The sequence below is a fragment of the Chlamydotis macqueenii genome, chromosome 6 (assembly GCF_036417535.1).
Source record: "Chlamydotis macqueenii isolate bChlMac1 chromosome 6, bChlMac1.mat, whole genome shotgun sequence".
In the NCBI taxonomy this organism is placed as follows: Eukaryota; Metazoa; Chordata; class Aves; order Otidiformes; family Otididae; genus Chlamydotis; species Chlamydotis macqueenii.
This window is the reverse complement of record NC_141561.1, coordinates 18,713,027-18,727,526: the sequence shown is the minus strand read 5'-3', so window position 1 is coordinate 18,727,526 and position 14,500 is coordinate 18,713,027. Positions and strand designations below refer to the sequence as shown.

The following is a 14,500-nucleotide window of genomic DNA, read 5'->3' as shown; positions in this document are numbered from 1 at the left end:
CTAATCAGAGAGGTTGCATAGTACTTGGTGAACACGAAAAATTCAGAATAGTACCATTCCACTTCTTGATGAGAAAAAAAAAAAGTAATAAACCCACTGTAGCACACTACTTTGTCAAAATAATAAGGCAGTGCAATTTATCAACAAATTACCTTAAAAGCATTTGGAACCTGAAGTTTTGGTGATGGAATCCCAATGGCATAGTCAATTAAAACCATCGACAAAATAGTGAGAAAGACAGCAAAATCGCTGACAACAGATCGTACCTATGATTATTGAGAGAAATGGCAATTTTAACTAAAACATTCATGTATGATTTAGGATTTATTTTTCTTCACTGTTTTAAGCCTTTTGTGCTTACAGCTAAAATCATGCTTGTTCTGATACAGTTTTCTAACAGAGAACAAATTCTAACAGAGAAAAGATTGTCCACTTCACCCACAGTTAACTGAATTTGCAATGTGGACGGAACTCATGCTTACACATGACTAACGACAACTTTTGAATTAAAAAAAAATGGCACACACCTTTGTTGGGAAGTATCGGCTAGTTTTGAACTGCTTCAGTGTGGATGACAGCGTTACTGTAGAAAAGAATAAGATGACAGACCAGAAGAGGACATCTGGAACGTAAGGGCCATGATGACCACAGGCTCGTCCAACAAACTCTCCATGAAACTTTATACATTCCTATCAGGGAGAACAAAGTACTACTGTTCTGAAAAATATCCATGCTTACACTGGTGTTTTCTTTCCAATGACTTTCCTAAAGCAAGTAAATTATATTACTAGAAACAGTAAAATCATTTTTAGATATTTATCCTTTTAAAAATTAAAACACATGTTTGTATCTAGTCTGCATGGAAAATTCTCAAACCCTCAAAATAATATCTTTTTTAACTAGTATTAAATTATGAAGTCACTAAGACATACCATAAAGTCAGTCATCAATATAAAATCAGATTTATTTCAAAGTGAACAAGTACACTTATTTATTTTCTGTTTACGAACAGATTTGCACTTCCTAACTCCTTCCAAGAGAGGAAAGCAAATTCAAAAGCTACCAAGAGAAAGGCCGGTCCTGATGCATTCTCAAGAACTGATTTTTTGTTTTAGCTTTACAGGCAGAGCAATTCAAGAAAAAGCTACTTGTAAAGTACAGTATCAGCTTAAAAGGAGGCCAATACACTTAATACCACATGGGGGCAGCACATTCCACAAATTATTTTTCTTTTAAAAAAGCGATCTGACAAAATGCAGCAAAATCCAGAATCTGTAACACTAATTCTATCCAATATAATAGAAGAACAAATAAGCAGATACAGTAGAAAACCTATCTAGTAATTCTCCAATATCATCTTTAGTTGTTTAAAATCATACTTTTTCCAAAGAGGCAGAGAAATAAAGAGTAGCTCTAAAAATGTGAGTTACAAGCTCTAGACTCAGGCAGCAATATCCTGCCAGATCAGGATCTTTTAGTAGCAAATGAGCTGGGTCATTGGCTCATCAGACTCATGTCACAATACTGTGGCTTTACACGTTATGAGAAACTTTGGCTTTGAACAAAGGTTGGCTTGAAAAAAAACCACAGCTGCTATTTTATGACTGTGAGACAAAGGAGTGCAAAACTTTTTATACTGGTATAGCAGTAAACCTGGGATAAATATGATGCACTTCTGACTGTTGAAATAAAGGTTTTGGGGGGGGGGGTGGTGAATTCAGGAAATCCATAAGACATTCTCAAGATGCCGGGACATCAAACAGAAAACTTGTCCTGGCCTGAGCTAGACCTTGATGTTGGCATAGCACAAGGACGAATGTCATCAAATACTGAAAAAGGATTTTGTCACCATCACAATAAACACTTAACTCATGCTCATTTTGTCCTCGATAGCAAAACATATTGTTGGTCCTACTGTTGTTTTTAAGAGAGAGTGCCAATCTAAATCCTCAGAAACGCTGAACTTTTAAATCAGACACAAGAAACAACAGGAAGAGATGAGCAATACAAAAGACAGTGGAGTGAGACTGATCAAGTATCTATAGACAACTAGGTCTAATTCTCCTGTCCTGCCAGAGAACTGCAGTTTCCTGATGATGCTTACAAGAAATAAACACATGAGAGTATGAAAAGTTTCAGTTATTTCTTTGACAACTATAGGGACTGACAGGAAAATTCAGTTATTCTGCTACCCATGTAAACTCAAGTTTCAGTAATAAGCTTTTACAGAAGTTTTAAAGGGTTTTATATAATGCAGCCAGTCTTTTACATTTATAGTTAAAACAAAATCTGTTATTTTAAATTTCCTCAGCTGCAAATGTACTCTGAAAAACACTGTCAGAGATCTGAGAAAGTGAGAGGAGGAGTCTGCCCCTGCACAGATGCTTCTTAAGAGTGTGCTGCAATTTTGAGAATATTCATTCTGGATTGCTGGAATCCCTCAGGCCAGCAGTTCCCAACTTTCTTTCTGCTGTTGCCACACCAACGGAGTTCAGGAACAGTCCTTGTTATCAAGACAGAGCAGCCATGGAAGGCAGCTCTTGCTTAACTCTTGATAGGAGGTCACCAGCTTTTCTGTATTCCTGCCTTTGAAACAAAAATCAGTATCTGCTGGAGATGGTCCACTGGATTGGCTTTTAAGTGTTTTGGGTTTTTATGCCTATGATGGGGTTAATTCAGTTATATTTTTGAGAGAACTCTTCAGTTTGGTGTCTTTTGCACTCAATTCTCTTTGACTGTGTAATGAAATGATCCATTTGTGAGAAAAAGTGGTGGCCTGATCTCAATGTGGCATTTTAATCAAGTTGTAAATGTTGCTTTAAAGGCAGCAAACCTGAAGTAATAAATCCTTTGAATCTAGAAAAGTGTAATGTTCAGAAACAAGTTACATATCTATGCAAGCTCTTCAAACTGTTTGCATCTTGCTCCCCTATCCTCTACCCCCTCAGAAAAAAAAAAAAAAAAAAAGATTATACAACTAAGACATAAATAACACTGAAGGCCTACATAAGAGAAATTTGGTCACGGAACGGGAAGTGTTACAAAATTTCTCCCTTTCCTCTCCTTTATAGCCCGAACAGCTGTAAGAATGTTTTAGGGAAAATAAAACACTTCCTATGCAAGCGAACTTTGGTTTTGCCATCTGGCAGAATTCAGGACAAACCAGTTGTCATTTGACATGTTTAGACTTAAGCTCAAACTCTTGTGCTAGTGTGTCAAGTTTCCAAAGCAGGACACAAAAAGCACATACTGGCTCTAATGTGTACTATCAAAGGCTACAAAATGCTTACAAAAGGAGATAATGCTCCAAAGTCTGTGTTAGTCTTTGTTCAGTTAAGTTTTTTTATGCTTTATTTCAACAAATACAACCAGAAAACACATAGTATTTTTTTCAATATATTTGCTGCAGTAGGAGAGACAAAATTATTTATGCTTAGGCCTTTATTTATTAAGTTCCAATATTTCACTTACTGACACAGTCAGGTTCCCCCATGGCACATCAGACGCAGATATATTGAAGTCCTGCCAGTATCTCAGAGTTTTATTGCTAGGATGTTCTGGTTCCACACAATTGCATCTGAAAAGACAGAACATTTTTTTTCCTTAATAATAGAAGATGTATCAGATATTAATCCAAATTATCAAGTTTATGACATACTGAAATTGTGCTCTACTTTGCCAGATAATTTTAGTATAAGTGACTCCAGTAAACACATGCTTCGAAGCAGTTTGTAGTTCAGCAGCTAGTGCTATTACTAGAGTATAATTCGCCATGAGGTGCATATGCATATATAGTACGTAACGTGACATATTTAAACCGCTGTCCAGAGCAAGTTTTTCCACCTGTTTTCCTCCTATTCTACTGATACTTCCGAACACAGTTTGTAATACTGAGAGTGTGCCAATCCTGTTCCACCCCCTTACACCTAACACTTCCCTACACGTAGATTAGATGCTACGCGCAGTTCCAGGCTGATCCAGTTCTCAAATGCAAATATCTCTATTCTATTTCCTTCTCTTTACCAGAATGTCTTTGCATGCAAAACTGCCAAACTGCCCAGTCAACTGTCAGGGCTCTGTAAGATCACCAGCACCAAAGGCTGTGAACTTTGTGTGCATTGTTTTTCTTTACCCACAACTGCTTTAAAAGCTTTTTATTTTTAACTGTGTATTTTAACATAGAAAACATGATGAGGCATTGTGGGAGGACAATACTGCAAATAGGCAATCCAAAATAAAAATTAAGTCTTTAAAGCCTCTGAAGCAACGGTGGGAGGCTTTTTCTTTGGCAAAGCCTTCAAAATATGCAGGATACCCTGTAGGTTCCAAGATGTCAAGTATGCTTTGCAGTTCTCTTTAAATTAACCCTGCTTTAAAAATCTATAGCACTATCTATCTTGCTAATATTTTAACATGCTTATGACAGCTGGAAATAAATTCTGTACTGTCCTTTCTGATAAAGTCTTCAGGAGTAGCTGGGGACAGGATAACATCTGACTACAGAGTAGAAAGTCATTAAGCATACATTTGCATTCCAGTTCTAGAGGAGTGCAAGTTTATTCACTTAGCTACACTATCTATTTTTTCTGTGGCTGTTTATCTTTCCACAAAATGACAATTCTCATCTAGATTTGTAGTATCTTCTATATAAGAAATTCTACCATCTACATTATGAGTACCATCTACATTATGAGTACCATACCCATTTTAACTATAAATGAGAATAGTGCCACTGTATTTTGATTACAATACTATACATGTGACAACAGCTGCATTTAATACAAACATACAGAAAGATGCAGGTTATCTTTGTGCAACTCCTTGCTTTTATTTTAAATGCAGCTATTTATAAAATAAAAAAAAAAAAAACCTTACAGCACATGAACAAAAAAGAAAAAAAAAAAAAAAAAGCAAGGTCATTCAGAGAAAGAGAGGGCCTGAGCCAAAAGTCATTGAAGTAGACTGGATCTTTCATACATATGTAATATGCTTTGGATCAGGCCCCAAGTGCAGAATGAACGCGTGTTCAACGCACAGTTTAAAATATTACAAAATGGGTTAAATGAAGCAGATCACTACTAGTGAGCTACAGTAGCATATAAAAAGTCAACAAATGGTATGTCTTATGTTATTGCAAGGGAGTATTTGATGTTCATGCAACAATACAGACGTGGCTATTTCAGGTTACTACTGTTTCCTGTGAGCACAGGAGCTCCCTGACCCATGATGTCCATCGCTGATCGCAGACTGGCCAGACGCTGGGCGATGGCCCATTGGGGTTTGATTACAGTAGGCCAAGGTGACGTGGGCTGTTCAATCACAGTCACTTTCTCACTAGAAGGGAAGACTGTGCATGTCACCAACACTACATGATACAGCTACACTTGCTGCAAACTGCAAAATTACATTTACAAGTTAGCGAAGGCAAAATTTCTATTTCCTTAGTTAAAAATTGAAGCTACAGTTTAATACAGCTCAAGTAATTCACCTTCAGGTGAGATCATCACCCTGTTTGTATCCATACCAATTTCCTCCTTCACAGCATTCCAGTCTGGCCTTTACCAAGTTTCACAGGCATTTACCAATAGCAGATTGTTCACCCGCAAGTAACTCGTGCAAACTCTACCCGTGCAGACCAAAATCACCCTGTACCCAGCTTTTGTCACTGAATGGATGTAGAATTAGGCCCTAACTGTAAAGATCAGATCCTGCTTTCTACCGAGAATATTATTATATAAAACGTTATATTGTTTTCAATATTGTATGTCTTCTGGCAACACTGACATTTTGATGTGAGATCGTATCATGGTATAACTGTCTTTCAGCATCTCACTAATTGCTTAACATTACAGAAATGTGAGATAGTGAGATATTCCCTGTCCTGCCCAAAACACACAGTTGGACGTACAATTCAGTGCCAGAACACAAAAGATTATCTACCAAAACATGACATTTCATTACAGATGTAATTGCTTCAATGATGACTATTTCCCAACCCAACTGACCTGCAAGGAGAAACTCACATTAGTCAAATAAGGCTTTCTACTTTAATCTTTTAAAACTTTTAGTCTCTTTCACTGTCATTTTTCACTCTGAGAGGTCATCTCTCAGGAGAGAAAGTGAAATATACTGACTTGCTAATCACTAACTCATCTTTTTATTTTCTTGATAAAATATTACTCAGAAAGCTGGAATATGTAAAAACATGATGCCTTTTGGAGATTCCAATGCTCTTAGGTTCTTGGGAAGTTGTTTAAATTGCTGAGCACTTGGCCACTACAATAGATCTATGTGAGTTTATGCTATTACCAATGAGCAAGAGACTATACATACACCTGTAAGTATATTTTCTAAGCAACATATTCAGCTCCAAATACAGTACCAACTTAGCAACATACTCCCATGCCTTTTAGTGATGAGGAGTCAGCAATCATCTTTGTTATGCTAGAAGATACAGAATGATTCATTTGATTTTCTTTCACCATGGCTAGGAAGAAACTGCTTTTTTCATGGCTAGAATATAGGCAGGGAAGAATATGACATTGGTTGTGGTGGCAAAAGCATAGGTGTCACTACAGTGAAAATTAAAAAAACAACTCTCTGCTGCCAATCTCACAATATATCAACTTAATCACATTGATGACAGAACAAATCTTTCTGCATCTTTACACTTTTGGCTACTGATCTCCTGGGAGCAATTCAGATGTCCAAACATGGGTGCCTATATACCCCATATACCCCATGGTATCTGTGACATCATGATGGGTTGGCACATGTGAGAGGGTCTACGGTGACTCATGCCTTTGTTTTCACAGCAGCTGGAGCCTGAGAGATCTAAAATGGTAGAAGATACCAGGTCACAACTCACTCCCTTCTGTATTTAAAATGTCCATATTTTGCAACTAAGTAGAAATCAGTGGACCTTGCTTTCTTCTAGCTATTTAAACATCTAATACAGCCTATTACAAAGTGGCTCATAAATCTGAGGTAGAATAATAAACCATTTCAGACAAGTCTTCAGGAAACTGCAGAACTGCCATAAGATCCAAATTGTCAAAAGGATAAAGTAACAGAAAAATAATGGCCCAAACCTGCTAGCTAGAAAAATAACCAGAGCAAGGAGTCCTTATTGTCTTTACATCTTCCAAGGTGCTCAAGAAATCTCTGGCAGATCAAGATGGGGAACAAAGGCAGACTAGAAATAATAAATTTTAGGACTGGGTGACAAGCTGGTATCCTCTGGAGCTTGTCTCTCTCTCCTTTTTATAGGAAGATCAAGACTTCAGCTAAACCCTCAGCACCAATCTGACTGTAACAGTATAGGCAGTATAGGTCACTGATGGCACTCCCTTCCCTCTTTGTCCTCCAAATCTCCCCACATTTTCCCTAGCTCTTTTTGCCTTTGTTTCGCAAGTCTTGATTTCATAAACTTCGTTAACTTGAGGCAGCCATCATAACTTCACAGCGTGCAACATTTCCTACAACTTGTCTTGTTTTCCAAGAACAGAGCTAGGATTTGACAACACCAGCTTCAGGACATCTCAGACAACTAGCAATGTTCTTTTTTTCCCCAAAAGGAATAGTTGTTACTATCCTTAATAGCACCAAAAAGACTCCCCATATGATCCCTCTTTATTTGGACAATGGGAAATAGAATATGGGTTAGTAAATCAGCAACCTGTTATTTTATATATAAAGTTGGGGAATATTTTGCCCCTTCTTTGTAGATCAGCAGTAAAAGACAAACATCGCTGTTGCTCAACAACTAGTCAGGTGAAAGGTTCTGTACTAAAAACATTTTAATCCTGACTGCAAAACAAGAAACTTATTCCATAGGCCTATTTATTCAATTGAAATTAACTTAGGTCTGGTGGGGGAGTCCCTCTAATTTCCATCTCTTACCCCCAATTCTTCAGGTTCATTCTTCACCATTTTCTTCTCTTCAATCTGTCACGTGCGCTCTCCTCCTCACACAGACTTTAAACATGCAGCATGATGCTAGTGCATTCTGCTGCCATTACAGCCAGAGCAAGACCTTTGAATAATAGCCTTGCACAGTGCATTTGACAGTAAATAAAACACACTTAAATGGTGTAGCTCCTTTGAAAGTCTCATAGCTATTCACGCCTAGGCAGTTGCCATTTTTCAGTATATTATTTTCAAGAGGAACTTACTATTGATGACTTTATCCAATTCATAAGGCACTTTTGGAGCTCCTGTTTTTCCAGCATGTACATATTGCAAGCTACACCTATTTAGACTAGCTAAGGATCTGACCTTTAAAAGATGCAACTGCAGCTTCTTCTTGATTAGTCAACATACTATTTCCTCTTCGTAGAAGGGCAAAATCTCTTTCTGGCTCACATAAGATAGAGAATGAGATTGCTCAATATGAATATTTATATTATTAAAAAAAAACACAACAGGCAAGTATGACAAATAAGTTACAAAATGTGCTTGTTTAAAAAAATATGTCTCACTGAGTATCAGAGCACATATTTGGTAATATGAGCAAGAAGTCTTTCCCCTATGACACAGAGCATACTCTACGAGTGTGCTGTGCACTGATCACACAACAGAGACAAAATAAGAAGATGGTATGAAATAGAATGTAACATCACTAATTTTGTTTTAAAAGTAAGGTATTAGAATACATGCATAAGTATTCTTTATGTTGCATGTAAGAGGCTGAAGGAAAGCACATCAACAGCAGAATGCTACGCAAGTTCAGCTTGTCTCCAAATACCTAATTGTCACATGAATTATGGGCACCCGGAGTCCTTCTGTTTGTCTAACAACTGCTATGGGAAGAGGACAACAACAATATCATAGATGACAACTTCTCTGCTGTCCCATACCTACATCATCTGTATATGCCTAGCATTGTATTTACCATATTACTTCTCACATCAACATTCATAAATGAAGAAATCAAAGTCTCAGTGGAGAAGAGACTGGAAACAAAATAATTAATACTGATGGGAAATGGATTTGTCAGTTAAGTTCTATTCTCAGTATCACAAAATGCTTTCAAAGCACAGCTGTCACGGTAAGACAAGATTTTTTTCTTCATTTATTCATGAGATCTGCCATCCTGAATTAGACCATTGAGTCATTAAGTTCAGTAGCCCATCTCTGACAATCACGAGCACCAGCAGGCATCCACGTATACTGACTAAAGCTGAAAGTCTGTATAGTTTAGTTGGTGAAGCCGAGGAGGAAAATAGAAAAGCCAACAAAAGTACCTGAACACCACACTCAACAGCAGAACAGTTTCACACACACAGAGAAAGATAAATCAGGGGAGGGGTGGGAAACTGATGTTAGAATGAAGAAATCTCTAAGTATCAGGTTTCTTTGGATAGCGCATCAGGAGGATAATGTTGTTCTGTCAAGGGAAAAGACTAGAAAAAAAGATTTATAATCACTTTGTAGTCTTGTTAACCTTGACTGTCACTCAGAAAGATTGGTCTTTACTAGCTGCCTGGTGCAGTATGCAGGCCATGCATTCTTAGAAGTACTACAGTATGTAAGTGCCATACATAGAAATTAAGGTGCAGAAAAGTGGTGTAATTACGTGGGATATTGACAACTCATCTGAAAGCTTCCACTGACAAATGGTTTCTAGGATGTCACTTCACTTTACTTCTAAAGTTAAAAAAGCATACACGTGAGGAGAAGAGATTCAGTATAGTGCTCGTTCAGAAATAACACACTGTAATATACTATATGCTATATAGTCAGCCTAAGTTTTAATTATTCAGATACAGTGTATCAATACACATAAACATACTGTAACAGAACCACCCAAGGATTTTATGTAAGCCTTTTTAGATTTTGAAAGCATGTGTAGACCAGCTACCAACTAACAAACTTAATGCTATGAAGAACTGCTTAACACGGAGATCTACTTCCAAAGTGGAGGGGATGAGTAGCAGGAAAGAATGAAGCCAAGTGGGCACTCCCTGAGCTCAAAAGAGGGAGAAAGAGAAAAATGAGTCAATTGGATGGGGCAGACATACGGAAGTCCTAGAACAAATGAAATAAAGAAAAATCATTTCTGGCTTCCAGAAGCAAAAGGGAACAAGCAGTTAAACTCAATGATGGCAGTTGCATGGTTCTGGGAAGAGGAGGGACATTCTCAGGGAAAGACACACAGGACATGGCACAGTTAATTGTAGGAAAAAAAACCTATAAAGAAGGGGAAAAGAAAATCTATATTCATATCTAAGTTCAAAGAAATCATTACAGGAATTGGAGTTCAATTACATGCCTGGTATCCTAACGAGAAATTCTGTGCTTATCCTCACTGACTCTTCTCATTCCACCTGCAGCTTAAGGAATACACAGTATAAACTAACACAATTTGCATCCAATAATAATGTATTTAGATTAAGTTATACAGATTATGAAAGATTTAACACTTGCTTGTGTAAACAGTGGTATGCACAAAACTAATCTTCACAATGCCTTCTAGAAGCAATGGTTTCTACAGCCTGCAAAAGATACTGAGATTGACATGATCTTGGCTCCTTAATTACATCAGAGTGGGATTTTCTACTCCTAATGCTTAAGTGCACGTCAATACCAAGACAGATTGCAATATGCATATTACTATGCCAAGAAATCACTTTAAAATTATTCAATGTAATCTGTTAATAATTGAGTAACTTCTGGTAAAGAATTATTAAAAACAACATGAATTCATCATTCTGAAAAAAGAATTAATAAAAAACAAAAGGTATGTAGTAGAGTCCCAAGATCAAAGCAACCTCACACTAAGTAATAACTGATCTTCTGCATTCTAAGACAACTATCTAAAAATGCTTGTCTTTTGAAGAATACTGAACCACTTTCTAAATTACATTTCCTTTCATTCACAATGTTTATTCTGTTTTCCTTTTGGGAACCTGTTTTCAATCCACTCAGTTATAGAGTTCTCCCTTCCTAGGAAAAATGATATCCTAATATTTAATATACACCTTAAAACCAATGTGCATCAGTGTGCAAGATAGGATTTGCTAACTGGAGATATATTTGCTACAGTGGTAGGAAAAAGCAGGAGGAGTAGAGTGCAGAAATAAAAGAGTTGCTATGCCAACCTACAAATGCTAATGGCATGACAAATACAAAAAGGTCACAGTAAAAAAAAAAAAAAAAAGAGGAAAAAAAAAAGAAAAAAAGATAGAAAGAAAGAAAGAAAGAAAAGCCCAGATCTAAAAGTATGTGCATTTTATTTAATAAACAATGCAGCTACTGTATTTAAATTCCTTCAAAACAATGCAGTTTAAAATGAAAACAATTGCAGCACAGTAGCACACTGAAAATCAGGTTGTTTTTGTCCTTCTCTTGACTTAGCTCTTAACTGTCTTATTCTTTATCATCCATAGCGTAAAGATGGTGTTTTAAGAAAAAGTTACATATGAATGCTGAATGGATTTGCCTTCAAGTAGGTCACCTGACGATTAGGGCCAATATTTCAACACAGAGTAACAAACAAGTATAATAAAGAAAACAAGTTAACAGTGCGTTAGGACTAGTTCTACACTAATTAGATCATGAAAAAAAAATATTAAAAAAAAGATGATATTTTTGTCCTTTTGAGACAGAATTCTGTAATAAACTCAAACTCTTCTGCCTGAAACAGTAAAATGGTAAATACAATTTTTTTAAGAAATCTTTCAGGAGGACTCTCAGCTGATTTTCAAATATTTGGGTCTGCTTGATTAAATTAAAAAAAAAAATGAAACAAAACAAAAACCCCCAAAACAACTGCTCTGAATGTTCTTTCTACGGTCTTCTAAGATATTAGTAATTACTCCTGTACTAAGAGAAGTACAGTCTTTTACATCAAACTCTTGCAACAGAGACTGTTCATGACAGAATTCAAACCCAAAATACAGAATAGGTTTTCTTTCTCACTTGAAATATGGTTCCAAATCTGGCTGAAATACCAACCATTTAAAATTATTATTTTCTTGGTCTTTCTGCTACTCCAAAGGACAGTACTAACAGCATGCCAACGACTTTCCCTGGGTCAAACTCATGTCTTCATCAGTACTGGGATGCAGACAGACCACCTGTGGACACCAGAGCATCCTTGGAAAGCCCAAGGGAGAAGAGAGGAGGGCTGGGCCACAGCATACACTGCAAGCTTCAAATATATACAGTGTTCTGACCTATTTATCATCAACTTTTGGAGTGGACAACAGGCAGAATACAGAAAACAGAAATTTTACAGTATAACCTGAGTTTTCTAGCACAGAATTGCAAATCCACGATAAAGTTTTACATAAGCTCTGGCTAAGCATTCAAAGATAAATTAGTTGCTCAGCCTTTTGAAGTTCACCCATTGCTAATTAAAGAACTGCCAAGGCTTTACTAACAATTAAAAACTTGTCTTTAAAATCCCCAAAGAGGAAAATGCAAACAGCTGTTTTAATTAGCAAAACAGCAGATACTAATTAGCTTCTGTAACAGAGTATGCTGGTCCTTTAAGGACAGGACCAGTTTCAGCCCAAGTTTGTAGTTTAAATGGGCAACAAGTAGAAAGACTGCAGTCAGATACTGCAGAAAAAGCTTCTAATTCCTTGTGAAAGCAATACTCTGCAGCTTCAAAAATACAAAGGTGAGATTTTTCAAGTAAATGTTCATAGGTATTTGTCTTCTAGTTTCTGATCTTTCTGGAACTGAGATGGGTACAGACCTTTGAGCAGGGACTGAGGGTTATTTGAAATGTCTTCTTGTGATGATCCCATGGGGATGATAATTGTGATACCTTTGTGTTCTGGGCAAATGGTCATCGTGTCTGGACAGAGCAAGATGTGTAGATCTGCACAGCCATATCATGGAGTTCAGGCTGCACCAAGCCTGCTGTGAAAGCACTGGCCATTTGGGCAGCTGATGACCCGGCTGTATTGTTGCTCCAATACAGCACATCTTTCTGCTCTCCCATCCTGTGGGGGTCAGTTCTGAAGAACTAAGAACATCTCAGGTGAAGGAGAAGGGAGGGCAGAGAACAGAAGAGGCTGGAATTGCCGCTTTGCTGTGTTTAGAGCATAGATCCTTGGAAGTGACAGATGTGCTCTTATAAGATCATCAACATGCATATTGGTGTTTCCAACAATTGGTTTTAAAACAAAAAAAAACATAAGCCACATCCCACAAGAATTATGTCTACAGCTAGTCATTTTGGTATTAGTGGGGTCAGTTGCCATGGACATGATATTGATAATCAACAGGATATTGCTGCAAGTAGAAGACAAAACATAAATGCCGAAAGTGAAATATAATGCAACAGTTTAAAAGTGAATTTATTTGTAATATCTACACAGTGCAAAAGAATAACTGAGAATATAGATATGAAATTATGACCTCAGAAATAACTACAAAATTATTATATCAAATAACTTTGATAGCTATATATGTGTTTGAAACCACCAGGCAGTGGTCAAATCTTTCTTCCAAACATCTGAAAGACATCTGTCTTTCAGGAACTGTGTTTGGGAAAATGTAAAACTTGTGCTGTTATTCCAGCACTGCAGGACAGCACAGGTTAATAGGTGTCACTGGAGGATGACAACTGCTGCTCTTTTACCATTCTGCATGCTCTGCACATTCTACATTCAATGAAGACAGTTACCAAGGTCAAGCAGCAAGTAAACAACTCCCTTTAAAAATCAATTTGGGATTCTGATTAATGATTGGAATTTTTAAATAAAACAAAAACCATTTATTTATAAACATGAGGCCTATGATCACAGAACGCTTTCATCAAATACAGAGATAACTAGCACTGTACACCTATACAAGCAAGACAGTTAATCTTATCTCAAGCAGTATCATGGGATTCAGCAGACCATGAATAAAGCTAGCTACCCCAAAAATTCATATTTCTATTTGTGCTTATGTGTTGCCTTACATATTTTAACATCTCAGCTCTGCCTGCTAAATGGTTTCTGAATGATTTTTTGTCTTTGTATAGTATCTGAACATCTGTTTTTCAAAACCATATGAGAACATTATATCCTCTTTCCCTTGGAGATGACTAACACAAACAGCCTTGACAGGCTGGAGAGGTGGGCCCGTGCCAGCCTCATGAAGTTCAACCAGGCAAAGTGCAAGGTCCTGCATGTGAGTTGTGGCAATCCCAGGCACAAATATAGGCTGGGCAGAGAATGGATCAAGACCAGCCCTGAGGAGAAGGACTTGGGAGTGATGGTGGATGAGAAGCTCAACATGAGCCAGCAATGCGCTCTTGTGGCCCAGAAGGCCAACCGCATCCTGGGCTGCATCAAGAGGAGCGTGGCCAGCAGGTCGAGGGAGGTGATTCTCCCCCTCTACTCTGCCCTGGTGACGCCCCACCTGGGGTACTGCATCCAGTTCTGGAGCCCCTAACATAAGAAGGACATGGACCAGTTGGAGAGGGTCCAGAGGAGGGCCACGAAAATGATCAGAGGGCTGGAGCACCTCTCCTATGAAGGCAGGCTGAGAGAGTTGG

General features: G+C 37.5%; 1 protein-coding gene across 8 annotated transcripts in view; it reads right to left on the bottom strand.

The window, feature by feature from the left end:
* Positions 1-14,500, bottom strand: part of SLC4A10 (solute carrier family 4 member 10) — a 162,013-nt gene that overhangs the window by 19,212 nt on the left and 128,301 nt on the right. For all 8 annotated transcript variants that reach the window (XM_086750372.1, XM_086750369.1, XM_086750376.1 and 5 more), the window contains exons 15-17: positions 3,472-3,577; positions 528-689; positions 153-266 (exon numbers count right to left, since the gene is read on the bottom strand). In XM_086750372.1, coding sequence (XP_086606498.1) covers positions 153-266; positions 528-689; positions 3,472-3,577 — 382 coding nt within the window. The remainder of the gene's footprint in view (positions 1-152; positions 267-527; positions 690-3,471; positions 3,578-14,500) is intronic.